A 20,821-nucleotide genomic window follows, 5' to 3' on the forward strand; every position below is an offset into this window, starting at 1 on the left:
CTATGATGATATCCGAGAGGAGTTAAGAGGCAAGCTACTCCTTGAACTGGTAAAAGAAGCACTCCATTGTGGAAATATAACATCAACTTCCCCATTATTCTCTTCTATCGTACAAGCTGCCTCAGCAAATCGACGCCCATAAAATCGCAAAAAGTTCAACGACTCCAACTTCGGCTGACCTGAAGGGATATCACCTTCCAACATGCTAACAACACTAACCATATTTGGCCTAAGTGTCGGGTCCTCATGCGCACAACATAGAGCCACACGCACCAACTTCTCCACATCTTCACTAGTGACTCTCCCCTCGAGCCTGGGGTCTGCAAGTTCCATGTACCTTCCTTGTTCATGCATCTCTAAAGCGAAAATGGGGAAATAAACAATTCCTTGTCCTGAAGAAGATGATGAGTACCCACCACCACCACCTTCATCCTTCATACATTCGCTTCGCCTTTGCAAAGAGAAGTTTTTCCTTCCACTCAGAATTTCCAGTAAAACCATTCCATAACTGTAAACGTCAGCCTTGTCAGAGATCGCAGAGCCAGTAAGCCATTCAGGAGCAAGATACCCACGAGTTCCTCTCATTGTCGTGAATAAACCAGATAGTTCAGAGCTCAGAAGTTTAGACAGCCCGAAATCGGAGATTTTGGCCTGGAAATGGTCGTGGAGGAGTATGTTCTCAGGCTTGATATCACAATGGATGATCTTCTGCTGGCACCCACTATGCAAATACGCAAGTCCACGTGCCGTTCCAAGTGCTATTTGAACTCTTTCTTTCCATTCTAAGACTGGTCCATTCCCAAAGAGGGTGCGCTCTAAGGATCCACGGTTCATATACTCATAAACCAGAAGCCTTTCTCTCCCCTCAGCACAAAACCCTCTCAACCCAACCAAATTGACGTGGTGAATATTTCCGATGATGGCTATCTCAGTGCAAAAATCCTTCTTCCCTTGAACACCAAAATTAGTGATCTTTTTCACCGCCACATGTGATTTATCGGGGAGTGTACCCTTGAACACTGCACCAAACCCACCTGACCCTATAATATTCTTGAACTGATCAGTTGCCGCCTCGAGTTCTGCATACTCAAATCTTATAGGTAATCCTGGGATGGAGAAGCCATCCAAGTCATCCGAAAAAGGAATGGCCTGACTGTTGAGATTTAAGTTCTCAGTTTTAGAGCTTGTATATCTTCTCCACAAGAAGAATCCAAGAGCAGCTAAAAGGAAGAACCCAATGAAAGGCAACAACACTAGAGCAACTTTGGGAAACTCAAGTGCTTGCTCACTATTAACAGGCGAAGGCCTGACTATTGTTTTAACAAAACCCAAGCGATCATTATTGCTACTGGCGGTTGACATAACTGATCCCAGCTGGTTTTGAAGCAAATAACATGAACTTGATGAGTTGTCATAGAAAATTCCCAAGCAGGAACAGTCCATTGAGCAGAGATCTTCACAGGCAGACAACTTTACACTGTACTTCACAGGGCTCGTGAAATCGTTAGCAAAGTAGTCGATACCATAGCCAAGGCTCAAATATGAAAACGAGGAGTTACCCGTATTGCTGGTATCAGTTGAATTACACGAATTTGACAACGAATAAGAACTGTCATTTGGCACACAAACAGTTTGATTTTGGCTCTGTGAACTGAAATGGAAGTTGGATGGGCACGAACATATGTGATTATCAACATCGTCACTACACAAGCCAAGGGTTCCGCATATGAATGGGATTTGGCATTTATCATCTGGCCCCGTGAATACCTTGTTGAACTTAGTACCAGATAAGCTACTAACACTGAACTGGCCAGAATAATCTAACTTGGCAATCCCAAAATCTGATATAGATAAGTTCACCTGAATTACAACTGCAGAACCATTATTACCGTACAAATAAAGACCCGTTTGGTTCATCGCCATGTACTCCACCGGGTAACTCGAGGTTGTGTAAGCTGCGGCACCCATCAATAGCTTCCAGTAAGTCATATTCTGCCACTGCAGTAAAGCATCAGAGGCAGTTATTGAAAGCCAGTAACCGCCAACTGACAAGTCACTACTTGATACCGCGCTGGATAGGAATACCCCTACGGGCAATTTTTGCCCCATCACAATTGTATCCGTTGGATAGCGAAAACTTTCCCAAAGAATAGCATTATATTGATCGAGTAACACAAGATTCCCAGTCTCAGTTAGCTGTAGAGACGAGACCGAAGAATTTAACGGAGGAGTTGACCATTTTATGCTGCTGCCTTGATCTGTGATTACAATTCCAGTTACAGAAAGAGTCATGGTTCCTGTACTAGAAATGGGTGCGTCACGATTAGCAGACCAGGTAATGGTATTGGAAAGCACGTGAACGATGCACAAATAGAAGATGGTTCCTTGACCACCTGGACTTGAGATAGCTGCTCTGAACGTTCCGTTAAGGGAGGTTAAGAAGCCAACGGAACCATCAATGAAATGGAGACTTGAAGCAGTGAAATTTGGATATAATATAAAATCTGACGTTGGAGAAGAACAAGATACAATAGCACAAAAAGATAACAAGATTGAGAAGATGAATGGAAAGGAATCCATATCAGCTAGCTAGAGAAGGAAGGAGATGGAAATGGTCTATCGCTTTGGTCTGGCTTTCTCCATTTCTTTCGCCACTCTAAATCCCCATTCCGTTGACTAGGGGACTGACTTTTTTTTTTTTTTGGGGGTAATGGACTCTCTCTCTCTCTCTCTCTCTCTCTCTCTCTCTCTCTCTCTCTCTCTCTCTCTCTCTCTCTCTCTCTCTCTCTCTCTCTCTACTGAGTTGACCCTGATATGTGGTCCAAGGCGGAAAACAGTGCAGATTCGGGGATGCCATTAACTGGAGTTTTGGAAATATGTGGAATTTAGTGACGGTATTAAGTGAATGGATTTATCCAATCGGTAATAATTGCAGTACCTTATACACGGATCTGGGGTTGATGCTGCCCCTCTAAAGGGCATGCAGCACCGGGCTGTCCCTTGCGAGCATGGTCCTCTTCGGTCTCATTCCGACTTACTTTATAGAACTCATCGAGTACAAAAGTGTATCAAAAATCAGTTAGATCAGATATCATTAAGTTCTTGATCGAACCATTGTCATCTTGAAAAGAATCGATTTTAAATGCTTGATCAAACTCATTGGAACTCCTTGATCAGTAGTACCGGGAGCGGACATGCAGGTAAGCGTGAGGTTCCCGGAACCCCTGTTTGGGTATTACCCTTACATATAATCTATAATTGTTGCACTAAATACTGCATATAAACACAGTGCAGAAAGATTTTTTATTTAACTTTTAATTATCGGCACTTCCGGCCCTATTTAGAATATTCTGGTTCTGCCATTAGTAGTGACCATGCATGTGAGTGAACTTTTTCTTACATAATAGAGTGAGGCAGTTTTGGCAGATATATACACCCATAGGGGAATGGCGATGCTGTGGCGCACCTCCCTAACTATACTGTGCTCTCATACTATACTGTGTAGAGTGGCCGATTCGGCCATTTATCTCAACACAAACAATTTGGATTGAGTCTGAGCACATATAAATCTTAGTTATCCATTGCTCGATTAAGATTCAAACCGTTGATTTTCGAGATAAACGGCTAGATCACCACACTACAGCAACATCCCCCATTCCACCCACAGGTGCCCACGCAACAATCTGAGTAAACTTTTTTGCAATATATTTGTTTGTAAGTTTTTTTAAGTATAAAAATACTATAACATGAAACAAGCATTGATTTCACAGAAGACTGGTCAAAAGACTCTAACTATTTTTTGCCTTGTTTTTTCGGAAACAGAAGCATTATCTTATTGGCATACTGGCCATAGAGCACAAAAATTAGTAAGAGAAGAACTTCCACATATTTTTCTCTACTTTTTATTAGGGAAATTGATTTTCGTACTCTATATTTTCATAAGTGCACTTTGTTTGGTTTATATTTTAGAAAGTAATTTTAGATATAATGAGTGATAATGAGTGGAGAGAGATAAAGAGATTTATTGGAAATTGTGCCGAAAGTAATAAGTTACTCTAAAAAATGGGAACCAAGCGGAGTGAATCATCCAGTTCTTTTTATTTGTGTAATTTGAAACCCTAAAAACAACATTTCAAGTGCATGTATGAAAAAATAGAGTGCAAAAATCATTCACCCCTATTTGTTCACAACTATCTTTGCCTTCAAAACCAAGTGGCCAATGAAATTCACCCTCTTTCTCGTACACATGTTTCATTCTTTCCAAGTGTTCAAATATTTCCCCATCTATAAGAAATTGGCCAAGTCAATTTCTAGGCCTTGCCAATCTCTTCCTGCTCACGCTTTTCTCAATCGTCGATCCATAATTGACCAATCATTTTTTTTGAACGGCCATAATTGACCAATCATAATGCACATGCGTAACCATTTTTTATTAATATATGCATGTGCATTGATGAGTTGACTTGCCTAAACTTGATGGGTTTTTTTAACATTATATCATAGTTCTAGGTTGTAAAGATCAACATAATTTGGTGGCAAAGGCATCTTTTTGAATCATAACTTGTCTAGGGTCATGAGATGTAAGCAATTGCGTAATTTTGTTTGGTTGACAAAAATGGTTTACTCCCTCTGTCCCATTTTCATTAGATTTTTTTGATATTCGTGTCATTTTTTAAACTCTTATATCTTTTAATATGAATTTCTAAAAATATGCAATATGAATTTTGTTTGATAGTTTTCGATTATATCTATAATACAATGTTTTTAAAATTATAAAATATATTATAAATTGGGGAGATATAAGAGTTTCAAGAATTGCACGAATATTGAAAACGACCCAAAAATGGGATGGAGGGAGTATTTGGCTACTGTTAATATTCTTCAATAGGCAAGAAGGGAGGAGTCGTGAACAGCTGGCAGCTAACGGATAGGCGAAAGCACTAAAAGCCTAGAATATATTGTTGGATGTTTTAATATTTTAACATTAACTTCCCCTCACAATATTGGTGCTAGACTTTTAAAAATTGGGTATATCTGTGTGGGAGGCTCTTATCTTAGCATTTAATTGGGTATCCATTCATAGAATCAAATTTGATCTTAAAATCACAACATTTATTTATGTATTCTCTTGCAAGATCATATCTGATCATTGCTTTTATTTGGGTGTTGGATAACTAAGGACAAATCTAGCAAATGTAGAAAGAATCGGGAGCATATCTATCTAGTTATAAGAGATTAAAAGATTTAGTCATTAGGGCCCGCTTGGATGCAGGTAAAAAATTGGGGATAAAAAATATGAAGGGGGGATAAAATAATAGGGGATATTAATTTTGATGGTTTATGGAGGGAGGATAAAATAGTATGTGGTTTGGATAGAGTATTAAATAGGGAGATAAAATTTGACTTTGTTTGGATGGTTTATAGAATGGGGGGATGAGAAGGGGTGGATGGTGGGAAAAGCTGTCAAATGACTATTTTGTCCATATGCAGTGTTGAATTTGATTACGTATTAAAATAAGTATATAAATTCAAAAATTAATATTAAAAAATGTCTATTCTAAAAATTTTATATTAAAAAACGTTTTTACACCATTTATATATTAAAAAACATAGTTAAAAAATTAAGTATTCCGATTTTCAATCCGTTTGAACCAGTGCGAATATCTTATTTTTTTGATAATTTTATCTTAGATGGTCATTATGAATTTTTGGCTCTAAGGCCTTTCAATGAGCATCTTAAAAGAGCTCTGAAACTAAATAAGGAGTTTTCGGGTGATCGTTGAAAGGCCTTAGAACCAAAAAGCCATTATGACCATTTAAGATAAAATAATTAAAAAAATGAAAATTCTAAAATCAGCCCAATGGGCTGACGATAGTAGGTGTGTGAATGTGTATTAAAAGATGTAAAAAGTGCACAGAAATACGTGTTTTTCTTGTCTTTTAGTGTGTTTATCGTCAGCCCACTGGGCTGACAATAGCAAAACCGTTAAAAAAATATGATTTTCGCACCAGTTCAAATGGGTTGAAAATTGAAATACTTAATTTTTTTAACTATATTTTTTAATATATAAATGGTGTAAAAAAAAATAAGTGTTCCAATTTTCAATCCGTTTGAACCAGTGCGAAGATCTTATTTTTCTGATCATTTTATCTTAAATGGTCATAATGGATTTTTTGTTCTAAGGCCTTTTAATAAGCACCCTAAGAGAGTTCTGAAACTAAATAAGGAGTTTTTCGAGTTGGAGAAAGGGGATAAGCAAGGGTGATTTCGTCCAAATTCCTCCCCTCTAAAGCCGGATTAAATTTGGGGAGGTCAAGGGGTGCCCAAAAATTATACCCGAGAATCCCTGAAATGGGTGAAAAGGAAGAAGGGGTGAAAACTAAGACCCCTCCAATTTTCGTTCCCAAACACCGGCTCAACAGTGAGCCCCACCCCATTTACCCCTCTTATTTTTGCCCCCCTGTTTTCACTCCATCCAAACAGGCCCTTAATGGTATAGATATAATTTGGATTCTTTCTTGCCTATATATAGCCTGCACAAGTGGTTTTGTATGCAAGAGTTATCTCAGCCAAAAAACAAAAGATAAAGCCTATAGTAATACCAAGATTTCTCCAAAACACTTAGCATTTCCATACTCAATTCTCCCCTCCATCTTTGTTCTCTAAAAAACTAGTCGGTGAGTTTTTAATATGTACATGAGAGTCTTGGAAAAAGTGTAAGGGTGTTCTTTTGTGGAGCTTTGGGTTCTCCTACGTGTGCAGAATAGGTATGAACCATACGATAAATTATTGGACTGTTTATATCCTGGAGGAGACAAGTTAGAGATTTTCTACTGCACCGGTTTGTTACCGTAGAGGGCTTGAATCTCTTTAAAGAGATTGATATTTCTGCAACTCAGCCTGTTAATTTGTCCACTGTAATATTTTATTTTTTGGTGTAAACTTTTGTAATATCACCCACATATATCACTTTCGATTTTTTTTTTTTTTTTTTGATCCGCATATATCACTTTCGATCGATGGAAATTTTTGATAGAAAAGAATAGTGAAAAAGTTCTGATATAGGAGACCGCAGAGAAGATGCTTAAAAAGGCTTTATAGCTACATTTATGTTTCACTTTGCTAGACAATAAAAATTTTCGGACTCACGCACAATTCATGTATTACAATAGCGCACTATGAGGTCATAGTACACCTTGGTGGAATGGAAATTAAGCGAATTCAGCAAATGGAAAATGATGACACTCTTAACAATACGCTGCGATTACGATAACTCTGAAAAGACATTGACACTTTAGTTCTGTGATGTTTAATTTTTGTGAAAAGATAAACTGTTACATGCTATTTTTGTTAGAGTATAGGACATAGGGATAATAGTTAGCAATTGGACCTAATTGCTCATGGTGCTACTTTTTGTTGTCCTGTCATCTTGTGCTAGAGTTAGGAGACATATAGGGGAAATATTATTAGATGAACGAGTACGGTGCGGATCAAAGACTTATTGAGGAAGAAAAACAGCACAAGTAGAAGATTTACTTTAATTAGTGTCCTTGAAGATTTACCTTAATTAGTGTCCTCCCCTATCTATTATATAATTTGAATTTGAATTTGAATTTAAGGAGGATTTTAACTTGTAATGACTTTATATTTCTTTTTATTTAATAAATATTTAATAATTATTAAATTAATGTTTCCAAAAATCGGGGTGTTACAAGCCCAATGAGTTAAGCTTGGTGGTTGAGGCCCTTGAGTTAAGCTTCATATTATAAGCATGTCAACGGTTTGACATTGCCATTGGCACAAAAGTTTGATAATTGCAAAATTGTCAACTCATAATTTCTGTTTATCTCTCTAGTGATATGTGCATAGATGGCATCTGCATCGGGCATCGGTTTATAAAGTAATTAAAAAAATAACAGGTGCAACTTGAGCAAGATTAATCATCAATTTATAACTTTTGGGCTTACAACATGCCGAAAGGGAAAAAACAGTAATATACTTATCGGATTGCCGGTTCCGCTTACAAAATATTTAACACAAAATTAATCGGAGTTCCACGCAAATAATCGGAGCCGTTCAATTTGTTTAAACATATTTTTAATAGTTTTCAAGAAAAATCAACTCATTCGGATATCTGCAATGGTTTGATCGATTCATTCAATTTTATCCTGTAAAATTTGATTGGAATCAACTAAATGAACCGATCAAGCACTTACTGATATCAGAATGAGTTGATTTTTTTTTACGGGAGCTCTTAAAAACATGTTTTAAATAAATTGAACGACTCCGATCATTTGCATGGGTTCTATGCAAAACTTGTATGAAATGTTGGGTCAACTGATTTGTGAGTGGAACCGGTCCAATTTAATATGATTTGACTTTTGAGATTCTCCATTTATGTCTGGTAGTGGCATGAACTGTACGTAAAATGAAACTTAAATTAAGTTTTCTTTCTTGAGGCCAAATTAAATTTGTTTAAGCACCATTGACATACTCTAGCTTTATTTTTTCGAAATAAAGTCAATTCGCATGATATTAGCTACGTATATAGTTGGCCATTGATATAGCTGTTAAGAACTTAATTTGTTCTTAAGAAACTTTGTTCACAAATGAAGGCGAATTTAGCTGTTAAGCATTTTGTTCTTAAGAAACTTTGTACAAAAAGAAATATCAGTTTCCAAAAAAGAACTTATTTTCCTTCTTTTAAGTATATTGGTTTTGGATTTAATTTGTTCGACTTCTCTCAGTTTCAGTGGTTTGATATTAATTGGTGCTTATGCCATCTTGTACCTAGGTGGTGCTGTGGTGACGGTCTGCTCTCACGGATAATAGCTATATATAGCTCGAACCGAACATTCCACTAGTGGGTTGGAAGCCCCTATGATCATGCCCAAGGGGGTTGCTACGCTGGTCGTCCTCTCCCACCCTTTTTGCAAATCAAAAAAACAAAAAACAAAAAGTTTTGACGAAATTGCAAAAAGCCCCATACCAGAGATGGATACGGAAATATACAGGTTGATCTATATATTGGTAATGGAATATTGCATTTTGCACCACATAACCATTTGCACGAAATCCCACTGAAGTGAACAGTACGTGCACCATTGTCGGGATCAAAGTTAAAGTTCCATGGCGACTAACGAATATTTTAGCCCCACCAAGACGTTATAAAAACTTAAGCATTCAATGATGAACTCCAACTACTTATTTATTGAACCGACCACTTGGTGGCATAGAAAGTCAACACGAAGAACAACTGCACGAAATATTTTCCACCCTCGATCTGTACTGAGTTATATTTGTTTTTATTGTACCTTTTCAAATTCTAGAACATCTGTTTTTCTCATTTTTTGGTGGTTATTATCTAGATAAACCTACACCAGAAATAAAATTAAATAATATTAGCAAATTAAACCTAAAAATCTTATTAAAAAAATAAAAACAAATAGACGTGTAAACTATGCTGGATTGGCATGACATGTTTAGAGATTGCTTAAAATGGATATACTGATAACTATCCTAAAATAATATCTGCTACCTATTTTCAATGTTTCTTAAACTTTCCCATAGTTATAAGAAATATTTAGTCACCTCGAGTTATCATAATTTATCTTTACAAGAAAATGCTTAAAATAAGATATTATAAATTTAAAACAAGATTCATAATCTGGTGTAGTACGTAGCATTCAAAATGAAAATGGATTTTGCTCTCTTTTTTAAGTGCCAAATTCGAAATCTCTTAAATACAATCCCATTTAGCAGGCTAGCTAGCAACGAGCCAATACTTGCCCGATTTTGATTGGGTCTGTTTAATTGATAGTAAAATTGTCTTCCAAATTATTCCTAATCATAGTCAATAATTCAGTTCCCCTAACAAAGACTACAAAGAGAAGACGAGTACAAGTTTGAAAGTTGTGCCCTGCAAGTGTACAAGCTAGTGTGTACCCATAGCAATTTCAGTTTGAAAACAGAGCCGCTGTTAGGTGACATCATCCAGAACGGCCCGCATAGATAATCATTGGGTTTCCGCTTTCGATTTCGGCCCGAACTGTAGGATTTTAGCCCATCACAGCTAAGTATTTTCTCATGGGGATCAACTCCTCTGCATATATCGTCCCTCCACACCCCTCCACACTCTCAATTTTCATCCTCCTCTCATTCTCATGCCCAAAATTATTATCCGAACCGATCACCTTGTATAACACGCGAAAAATTGTAAGTTTGCGAAATCTCAGTATGATCAGATATTGATAAATAAATATGTTTTTCTCATTTTTTGGTGGTTATGATCTAGATAAATCTACACTAGAAATAAAATTCAATAATATTAGCAAATTAAACCTAAATATATTATTAAAAAATATTAAAAAAATAGACATGTAAACTATGCCGGATTGCCACGACATGTTTAGAGATTGCTTAAAATGGATATATTGATAACTATTATAACTAAAATAATATCCACTCCCTAGCTATTTTCAATGTTACTTAAACTTTTCCGTAGTTATAAGAAATTTTCAGACACCCCGAGTTATCAAACTTTTTTTTTACAAGAAAATGCTTAAATAAGGTAATACTGTATAAATTTAAAACGAGATTCATAATCCAGTGTAGTAGCATTCAAAATAAAGACGAATTTTGCTCTCTTTTTTAAGTGCCAAATTTGAAAATCTTTAAGTACTATTCCTTTTGGCAGGCTAGCCGCTAGCCCATGCTTACCCGTTTTTGATTGGGTTTGTTTAATTAAAGAGAATTGGTGTAAGGTCCATTGTATGTGTTTGACCAATGCCCACCAATGCCCAATCCACTTACTTTTTCTGTAAAGTGTGGTGTCCACTGATGATAGTTTGTAACTGTAACGTCCCGATTTTCGGACACGTTAATTAAATTATTTCTAATTTATTTAATAATTCATAAAACTAATTTAAGAAATGAAATTTTATTAAACAGAGTTTAACAGCGGAAATCTCAAATACCAAATTTCAAAACTACTTAACTGTCTTACAACCCAATGAAATAAAACAGAGTTTAACAAATGTGATAACACTTTTGAAAATTCAAATGACAATACTTTAAATTAACAGAGCTTCTAAAAGTAAGGCATCCAAAGCTCGAGAAACTCCCTTTCCTCAGTTGGGAGGTCTTCACCCTAATAATAATCATCTTGAAGATGATTCTGTTCTTCGGTCTCCGGATTACCTGACATGAAAAGCCAGCCCAATGGCACTATAATGAGTTTTGAAACTCAGTAGAAAATCTCAACCCTACTAACCCCTTACCTTACAATTAGCTGATCAACAATATAATAATTTATAACATACAAAAGGTACAGATTAACAGCACATCGTCCTTTTCTTTATTATCCATCGACTTACATGAAATCTAAGGATCATCTCCACAAGATCATTTCCTCTCACATCCACTAACTACAACCGTCTCATAGGTCCACCCTTCCTCTTGCTTATCCTGTACTAGGATCCTATGTGAGCGCACCTAAATTATGTACCTAGCATGTTCTCACTTAAGATCATAATAGGAGAATCGAGTCCTCTCATAACGTATCATACATTAGGGTCGGATATCTACTACACCACACTAACTATAACCATCTTATAGGACCCATTCCCCAAAGATAAACTTCCCATAACGTATCATACATTAATGTCTCACTAACTATAACTCTCTCATGGGACCCATTCCCTTCCTCGAAGAGAAACTTTCCATGACCTATTATACGCTAGTGTCACAACATATCTTATCATCGGGCCCCGCAGGTAACCCTTTTCAACACAGGGCCCCATTGGTTACCCTTACCATAGCCATGGCTCAAATCACAATCCTACAATCTCACATCTCAACACTTTATCAATTACCATTTTCCCATTACTTAACATCGTATACGTGAATCACTACTTGTAATCACCCAGTAAATCTAGGTCCATTCTAGCACATACAACATGATATAATCAATAACAGCTCAATTCATAACATGATTCATTTCAATGAGACAACAATATAACAGTCGATAGGTGCAAATATTTAAACACATAAAGAATTGAGATTGGGCCGATGCATTTGGAGTTACTAAGTTCTGTTGCTCAAGCATGTTCATTTATTGATTTTATTGGAGTAACTATTATAATTGTAAGTACATGCTACTGACTTAGTCAATTCATATACTTTAAATTAATCTATTTTTTTCCTTTTCACAAAATTATCATTTTACTACGTATAGTAAGGTTAGCTAATGTTTACTTAAACATTTTATGATTTCATTAACATTTAGCAAGGACATGCAATTAGTATTCATCATTCTAAACATTTTAATGTAACAAAAGTGAAATAGATTTAAGTCTAAACATAGTGCAGGGCCAAATTCGAAAACTAAAAACTTATAGGGGTCTAGGTGCAATAACAGTCCAACATTTGTGCATTTTACATTGAGTTTTCCGGAAAAACAGAGTATTGTTTAGATTTCAAGGTTTTAATCTGTGGTTTCGATTCCTTCCATTATAACTCATTTAAATCAGAATACATGAACTAAATATACTTCGGAGAAAGTAGGGAAGCGATTATTCTACCTCGGGCCGGACAAAAAGCTTGACCGTGGAGTCCGGTGGGTTTTCGTTGAGCTGCGAAAAATCGGGATTCCAGCAGCAACTTTGGACTGAAATAACTTGACCAACCCTCTATCGTTTTGGACGATTCTTGTGTCTAACGTGAAGCTCTTGAAACGCCTTACAACTTTTGTGAAGAAGTAGGAGAAAAATGAAAAATTAGAAGGGTCGCTGAATCTGTCTGGAAATCAAAATTCGAGAATTTTACCAAACTTTGAATGGCGATGACTCTATCAATTCTTGACTGTTTTGGGTGATTCTTGGGTTGGAATCGAAGCTCTCAACAGCCTCTACAAGTTTCATGAAGAAAACAAATTAAGCCTAAAAATGAATTTAACTAGGAGGAGAATGGTCATAAAAACAGGTACGTGGAATGAACGAAAATGAAGTTTGTGGTGGTGCCTTCTTCCTCTGCTCTTCTTTATTTTTCTTCTCCTCCCTCTTTCTTATTTTCTTCTACTCCTCCTTTACTACCCAGCACTCACTCACTCACTCACTCACACACACACACACACACACACACACACACACTCTCTCTCTCTCTCTCTCTCTCTCTCTCTCTCTCTCTCTCTCATTAAATGGGGAAAGAAGGGGAAAAGGTGGAGATGATTAAGGGGGATGTGAGGTGATGGGGGAGTTATAGGAAGTATGGGTAGGTATGTGGGAGGATGGGAAGTGGAGAGAGGGTGAGAAAGAATCGAAAGAGATGAGGGAGAGGGGATGGGAGCATAATCTCATAAATTGTGGGATGGTTACTAATATCTATTTTATAGATATATAGACACAGATATACATAGTTACAAGGTAATTAATAATGTATATGCTAAACTAATTTTAATCACCAAAAATTAATCTAGGTTCTAGTTTAATCTAATTACACTTTTAAGTATTAATCGATTACTATAGACTATTTGATTAAAAATAATTTCTTTATTAAAAAAAATAGGGCAAAAATTCGGATCGTTACAGTAAGGTCTAAGGTCCATCTTCTATCTTCGGCAAGACAAAAATTCACTTTTATGTTTTAAATCCTATTTTTCCTTACTATTACCTTGTCCTCCGACTACCTTCGGCCACTGGTGATTTTTTAGCGCTACCTCTGGCGATCAATGAAGTAGAGACGAAGGTTTGGTGACCGGCACCAACTCCGGCGATCTACAACAATGATTTTCCTTCTTTCTGTAGAGTCGTTGCCGGAAAGTTGCAGTCGGCGGTAGGAGAAGAGGAGGTACAAAGTCCGTGGAGGGAGAGAGAGAGAGAGATAAGTTCCCTTCTGAAAGCTATGGAGTTCACTAGTTTACTAAAGAACTTTGCACACCATGTGTTCATCGAAATTCCTAATAGAAGAACCAATATAGCAAAAGAGGACTAGTTGATCTAATTGATCCAAACCTCCTTGTATATATAGTTGCTTGGTGATAATACTAGTCATTTACTTTTGTGCTTTTATAAAAAAATCACCAACTGTTCGGCTTCAATATTCATAACTTAAAATCTCGTGAATGCTCACTAGAATATTTCTAGGAAAATTTATATAAATGATCCTCCTAGTTTCTTTCGAGTCTCATTTTTGTCCTCCAAGTATCAATTATAATTCTTTTGACATTTAAGTTAGTTTTCGTGCTAAATTGGTCCAATTTATAACTTTTGTATGCCAAACTAGATGAAAAAAATCAAATTAATGACAGTTTGGACATTATAGTTCGTACCAAGTTGGTTCAATTGATGACGTCTACCATCAATCTTTTTTTTTTTGGTCCAGTTTGGCTGACAGACGTTATCAATTGGATCAACTTGGTACGAAAATCAAACTTGAAGGTCAAAAGAGTTGCAATTAATACTTGGAGGATGAAAATGAGATTCGGGTGAAACTAGGAGAACCATTTCTATAAATTTCCCGTAATTCTATTACACTTTTATGAGTTTGATACCATTGGCATGCTGTAATTGATAGCAGAATACAAAGCTTGAAATCTCATGAATATTCAGTTCATAACTCAATACCATTTCTATGTATGCTTTCTACTATTGTTATTGAAAGTCATACCTCACTAGTTTGGACACCGAAAACTAATGAACATCCACCAGATTTGGACACCCAAAACTTTACAAAAATTGGCACTTTGTTATGAAAACTAGTGAACATTCTCTAGATTTGAGCAAAAAGCACTTTTCAAAAAAACTAGTGACACGTGACACTTCACTAGATAATATCTCGTGGGCATTCACAAGGTATTTTGGAAACTGACACTTATTATAAAAACTAGTGAGCATAGAGATCGATTTGAGCATAAAACACTTTTTAAAAAACTAGTGAAACTTCACTAACTACTGAACATTATATAAAACACTAGATTTGAAAACTAGTGAACATTTTCTAGATTTGAGCGAAAAATACTTTTCAAAAAAACTAGTGACACTTCACTAGATAACATACCGTGGGCATTCACAAGGTATTTTGGAAACTGACACTTGTTATAAAAACTAGTGAGCATCCTCTAAATTTGAGCATAAAACACTTTTTAAAAAGTTAGTGAAACTTCACTAACTTTTAATTTTGCATTTTTTGATATTGAAGGATGTCGTCGGATCATGGGTCACAATCTCACTACTTTTGTGAGGTGTACTTATATATTACAACTAGTGAGATGTCACTACTTTTGTTTTTACAAAAACTGCTTAAACCTACTATACTAATCAACAAAAACCTTACTCATTCCAATATTTGTATGCGTAAACTGTTTTTGGCTATGGATGAAAGTTAGTGTCCTAACTTTTAGATTTGCGTTTGAAACTTAGTGAATACTCACTAGAAAAAAAAAACCTATAATTCTCATATGAAAGTTAGTGAATATGCATGAGGTTATATTTAGTGAACATTTAATACTCCCTCCGTCCCAAATTCTTTGTTCGGTCCGCAAAACGGAGTGTTAAAAATAATACAATTTTTGCAAGAAAAAATCAAAAGTTTTTCAACAACTTACTAGATATCAATGAGTATTTTTAATGAGTATAGTGTGCTTTGCTATTTACCTACCCAAAATATATATGTGTGTGTGTGTGTGTGTGTGGGGTTTGTTTTTAATAAGTGAATGAGTACTTTTTCCTTTTTAATGGGAAGACTATTAAATTTATTGTTTTTATACGGTTATTCGTCTTAATAATAACTTCATTAGATAAGTTTATTTATTCTTGGAGAATTTATAGAAATGATTCTCCTAGTTTCACTCGAGTCTCATGTTTGTTCTCCAAGTATCAATTGCAACTCTTTTGACCTTTAAGTTTGATTTTCGTATCAAGTTGGTCCAATTAATAACGTCTGTCAGCCAAACTGGACGAAAAAAATTAGATTGAGGACAGATGTCATCAATTGGACTAACTTGGTACGAACTGCAACGTCCAAATTGCCATCAATCTAATTTTTTTCCTTTCAGTTTGGCTGATAGAAGTTATCAATTGGACCAATTTGGTACGAAAACTAAATTTGAGGTCAAAAGAGTTGTAATTGATATTTGGAGTACGAAAATGAGACTCGAATGAAATTAGGAGGACCATTTCTATAAATTTCCCTTTATTCTTTTAAAAATTAAAAAGATAGAATGAAAAAAGAAAAGAAAAATAGTCTTCCCATTTTTTAGAAAGTGATGACATAGAACAAACAAAAAATAAAGAAAAAATAATAGTTTATGCTCTTCTTTCAAAACAGAACCTTTCGGCTCTCAATTTCCCGAACGATTGCGGTGATGGCTCCGGAGTCAGGCCCAGACAACGTGTGACCCAAAAGGAAGGTGAAGTACCAAAGAAGAAGTGGTGGCGGTGGTGGTTGGCGGCAAGGTGACCGGCGATAGCTTAATTTCTAGAGAGAGAAACTGGGATGTCGTGGAATAAAAGTGGTTTTTCGGCGGGTCTCGACTGCGCCGCAGACAAGGCCCAGGTGAGGAAGGTCTAGGGAGGTTGGTGGCAGTCCCGTGGTGGTGGTTCGTTGAATCGAGCTGCCTCCGACCACCGTCCCTTTATCCAATTCTTTGTCTACATTGATTGGTTCGATTGGGTCGAGAACGAGATTGACAAGCGAGGGTTATTTTAGTCTATTCAGAGGGCACGTGGACCTAATAGGTTAGGATATTATTGGGTGGATGCGTGGAGTTTGGTAAATGGAATAATGGACTATACACTAAATCTCCCTTGTTTAATTTAATTGACAGTAAAATTAGTCTTCCAAATTATTCCTAATTATAGTCAATAATTCAGTTCCCTTAACAAAGACTACAAAGAAAAGATGAGTACAAGTTTGAAAGTTGAGCCCTGCTAATGTACAAGTAGTGTTGTACACAAAGTGTTGTACCCATAGCAATTTTTAGTTTGAAAACAGAGCGGCTCTTAGGTGACATCATCTAGAACGGCCCATTGGGTTTTTGCTTTTGATTTCGGCCCAAACATTAGGATTTTAACCCATCAAAGGTAAGTATTTTCTCAAGGGGATCAACTCCTCTGCATATCTCATCCTTCCATACCCCTCCATACTTTCAATTTTCATCCTCATCGCATTCTCATGCCCAAAATTATTATCCGAACCAATCACCTTGTTAAACACGCAAAAAATTATAAGTGTAACGCCCCGAATTTTGAGAACGTTAAATAGGAAATTTCATTGAAAATCTTAATAGAGTCAGGCTCATTATTACATCATAACTCCTATGGGAGTACTTTTATTACACGAGGGAATGGAAACTAAGGTTCCTAACTACAGCTCCGCCTGCTCTTCCATCCTAGCCAGCTCTTCGGCTCCAAAAGCCTCCAAGGTGTGCAGCTCACCCTGTTCATCTACCAAATCTGACACATTATACCAGCGTCGCCATCGATATAATATGTCAGGGTTACCAAAGGCAACACCGTGAGCTACAAAAGCTCAATAGAATAACCCATACCCACTAACCCCTAACTTACAAACAATCGATCACAAATTCGATGATTTCCACATAATTCATACATACTCGACAAAACAGTTAACAATGACACATCCACATTCATTATCCACACTAACGTTGGTGTCCATGATTTTTTGGGTTTCTCCTATGCGACTCCTCATAGACCGTGTCACAATTTTTCACATTTCATACTCATATCAATATTTCCAAAATCGTCATTTTACACACCTAACCTCGGTTCCGCAGAGCCGGGTTCCCATTGGCACCCAAAATTTGCATTGGCTCCTCTTCGCAGATAACCAAGCTACTCACCCAACCTCGATTCCGTCGCGCCGATCTCCCGAGTATCCTCACAATGGTTGCTTTATTCGCTCCGATATAAGAAATAACGCTCCAAGCGTAGGGCTTAATATGTCAGTTGAAGCATAATAATCCGGAAGACCGAGATCGTACCTACGGGAATAATTAATATGGCTTTGCTGGATTTGTAGATGCAAGCAAGGGCTTTCGGCTTTTAAACAGCCAACTTGGTTTTACGTTTGTAGTGGAAAGTAAAAGGGGCTAAATTAAAAAGCGAATAAACTAAGATAAAAAGCAGGTTAGGTCTAGAAATTACTAACACTCACGACTCAAGTTAAACTACATTTCTCACTCAATTACGCAGTTCAAGATACAAAATTAAGGTTCCCCAACCGAAAAATAAGATGATTTGATTACCAAGCTAGCTCTAGAATTTATTTAGCAAATGCCTCGTGCGACAGAGCTCCAAGAATCATGTGTGGTAAGTAGGCGATGTTCTTACCTACACATGATCAAGGAGATTAACACCTTAGTGATTTGACAAATAAACCCGAACCCCACATTGATTCTCGAACCAAAGGTTTAAATTTTATAGTGAAAAACGCAATTCTACTTAAGCCATGAGGTGTTAATCACCCCATGACCTAACCTTGGAAAACTACTCACACATATCTATTGAGATAAGAGCAAGCAAAAATCCACATTGATTTCCGTGTCTCGTTTTCATGCAACGACTCCGCGGTAGGACTTTTCACATACGTAATCATATATCATTCATTGTGATTTGAAACTAATTAGCAAGATCATCCAACTCTATGTTACTAATCATGCTCAAATCACCACTCAAAGCATAACGCCACATGTCCGGATGCCTTTGGAGTGAAAATCACTTATTCTTTACAACAAGACAAGTAATACAAACAATTCATGCATACATGCTCATAACCGTCCTAAAGATCAAAATACGAATACTTCTATCAAACGATAAAGTCTTATCTTTCGAAAGTCATTCTTTCTTTCTTTGTAGGAAGTTCAAAACAACACATGTTTATTAGAGTAAAAGTTGATTATTCCAACATGCTCACACTTCCATTAGCGAAAATAAGTTATTAACTATCATACATTTCAAACCTATAGGTGATAGATAACCTCATATACGGAAAATCTACTTATACTTCCAACATACGGTTCTACGTTATACGTTGAGTTTAGTGGACAAAGGACTCTACCTTTCTTCTTGGCGGTAGTGACGACTACGGAAAGTAAGTTGACGATCGGGCGGAATAACTTCCTACGGTAAGCTTCCGGTAGCTTCGAAAGAGAAAGGCTTCTCTCGAAACTAGTATTTGACCACAACTACTAAACTTTATGGATCGAAAGGGAGGTTTAGGATGAGTTTCAAGAAGAACTCAAGAACAAGCAAGAACAAGGAAGAACAAAGAACAAATGCAAGAATTCTAGAGAGAGAAGTTGGAGAGTTCAAGGTGTGAGTTGAATGCTTGGACAAGGGTCCTATTTATAGCAAAATTTGGCTCCCTTTCTCTCCCCCATGGCCGGCCCTCTCTCTCTCTCCAATTCTCCCATGGATTTGCTCCATTGTGTTATCCAATCAAGTCTTTCAAGCATGCCATGATTTGTCAAATCCAATCTTTAGGCATAAGGCTATAAAATCAAGTAGGATCTTAGGCTTTCTAGGAAAATCTAGGTGATCATAGTCTAGGTTGGCAAGTCTTACAAGTCTAGGGTATGGTTTGATTAGGCTAAGGCATAGCCTTCCATGTTTAGTCATTCATAGGTCTAGGTTGTAGTCAAATCCTAGGGTAATTAAGGCTAGGTTCTAGGATGATTAAAGGCTACTTTGGAATCAAATCTAGGATGATAGGATTCTATGTTAGAAATTGACTAGAAAGGGGTTGTCAAGTCATAAATAGGCTTAAAGCTAAAGGTAGCTTGTGGAAGTGAACAAAACACATGCACACACTCCACCTCTCCCTCTCACTCTCACTCTCGGCCTCCTTCTCTCCCTCTCCCTCCCTCTCTCTCTCTCTCTCTCTCTCTCTCTCTCTCTCTCTCTCTCTCTCTTCTTATACTATGTACATATATATATATATATATATATATATATATATATAAGTATCTAGGAAAGTAACCCTAGAATAATTAGGCTTAAGGCTATAACTCTAGGTTTGCATACATGACATGGCTAAGGTTGCTTCTTTTGGAAGCTAAATGATGACTACTTTTGGTATGACTTGTCTTATCAAGTCAATACATTCATTGGCAATTTCTAAAGTTTATTGTCCAAGGGATAAAAATTTCCCTAGCAATTATTATACAATGGGTAAAAGAATAATGATGAGAAGTAAGGTCTTGATGTGACTAGACATGGTTAGGTCCAAGTAGGCTTATAAGGCTAAGGTAGGTCATGATTAAAGGTTAAGCTTCCAAAGGTAATCATATGGACCAATGGTTAATAGTTTCCTAAAAAGTAAGTCTATGGTCAAGTAGTTATGATTAAAGTAGGTTATGAGTGTTACTTTTGGTAGTATCATGATTACCATCTTTGTCCAATGGTTCTTAAATGCTAGGGAAGGTAACTAAGTTAATTGGTACTTAGCTTTACCTAACTAAATGAATGGAAACAAAACCTATTACCCAAAGGGTAAGAATTTTCCTAACAACTACCGTTCAATGGGTAAAAAGAAAAAATACACTAGAAAGATGTAATGATGAGAAATAAAGTCAAGAATTGACTAGTCATGAAAGTGCAATGATTACATCATTTGGTCCAAAAGGTTCAATTAGGGTTTGGATGGGTTCACAAGGCTCAAAGACGGTCAAAAAGGTCCATCTAGGGTTAGGAGATTGAAACTTAGATTTCTCTAACTAATCGGTTGGAAACTAATTCTACTTGCCAAATAGGATTTCTAGCCAAGAAATATAATTTAAGAATTTTATTTAACTAGCTAAGAAAA

At 36.5% G+C, this 20,821-nt stretch overlaps 1 protein-coding gene across 1 annotated transcript; it reads right to left on the minus strand.

The window, feature by feature from the left end:
- LOC131328506 (G-type lectin S-receptor-like serine/threonine-protein kinase At5g35370) lies at nucleotides 1–2,389 on the minus strand. Its single transcript, XM_058361445.1, has one exon. The coding sequence runs from the start codon at nucleotides 2,290–2,292 to the stop codon at nucleotides 1–3; it is 2,292 nt and encodes a 763-aa protein (XP_058217428.1). The 5' UTR covers nucleotides 2,293–2,389.
- Nucleotides 2,390–20,821: the final 18,432 nt, after the last annotated feature.

The sequence above is a fragment of the Rhododendron vialii genome, chromosome 6a (genome assembly GCF_030253575.1).
Source record: "Rhododendron vialii isolate Sample 1 chromosome 6a, ASM3025357v1".
Taxonomy (NCBI): domain Eukaryota; kingdom Viridiplantae; phylum Streptophyta; class Magnoliopsida; order Ericales; family Ericaceae; genus Rhododendron; species Rhododendron vialii.

Bases quoted from the DNA above. Each gene is read 5' to 3' on its own strand.
- LOC131328506 (XM_058361445.1), bottom strand. From the start codon at position 2,292: ATGACTCTTTCTGTAACTGGAATTGTAATCACAGATCAAGGCAGCAGC.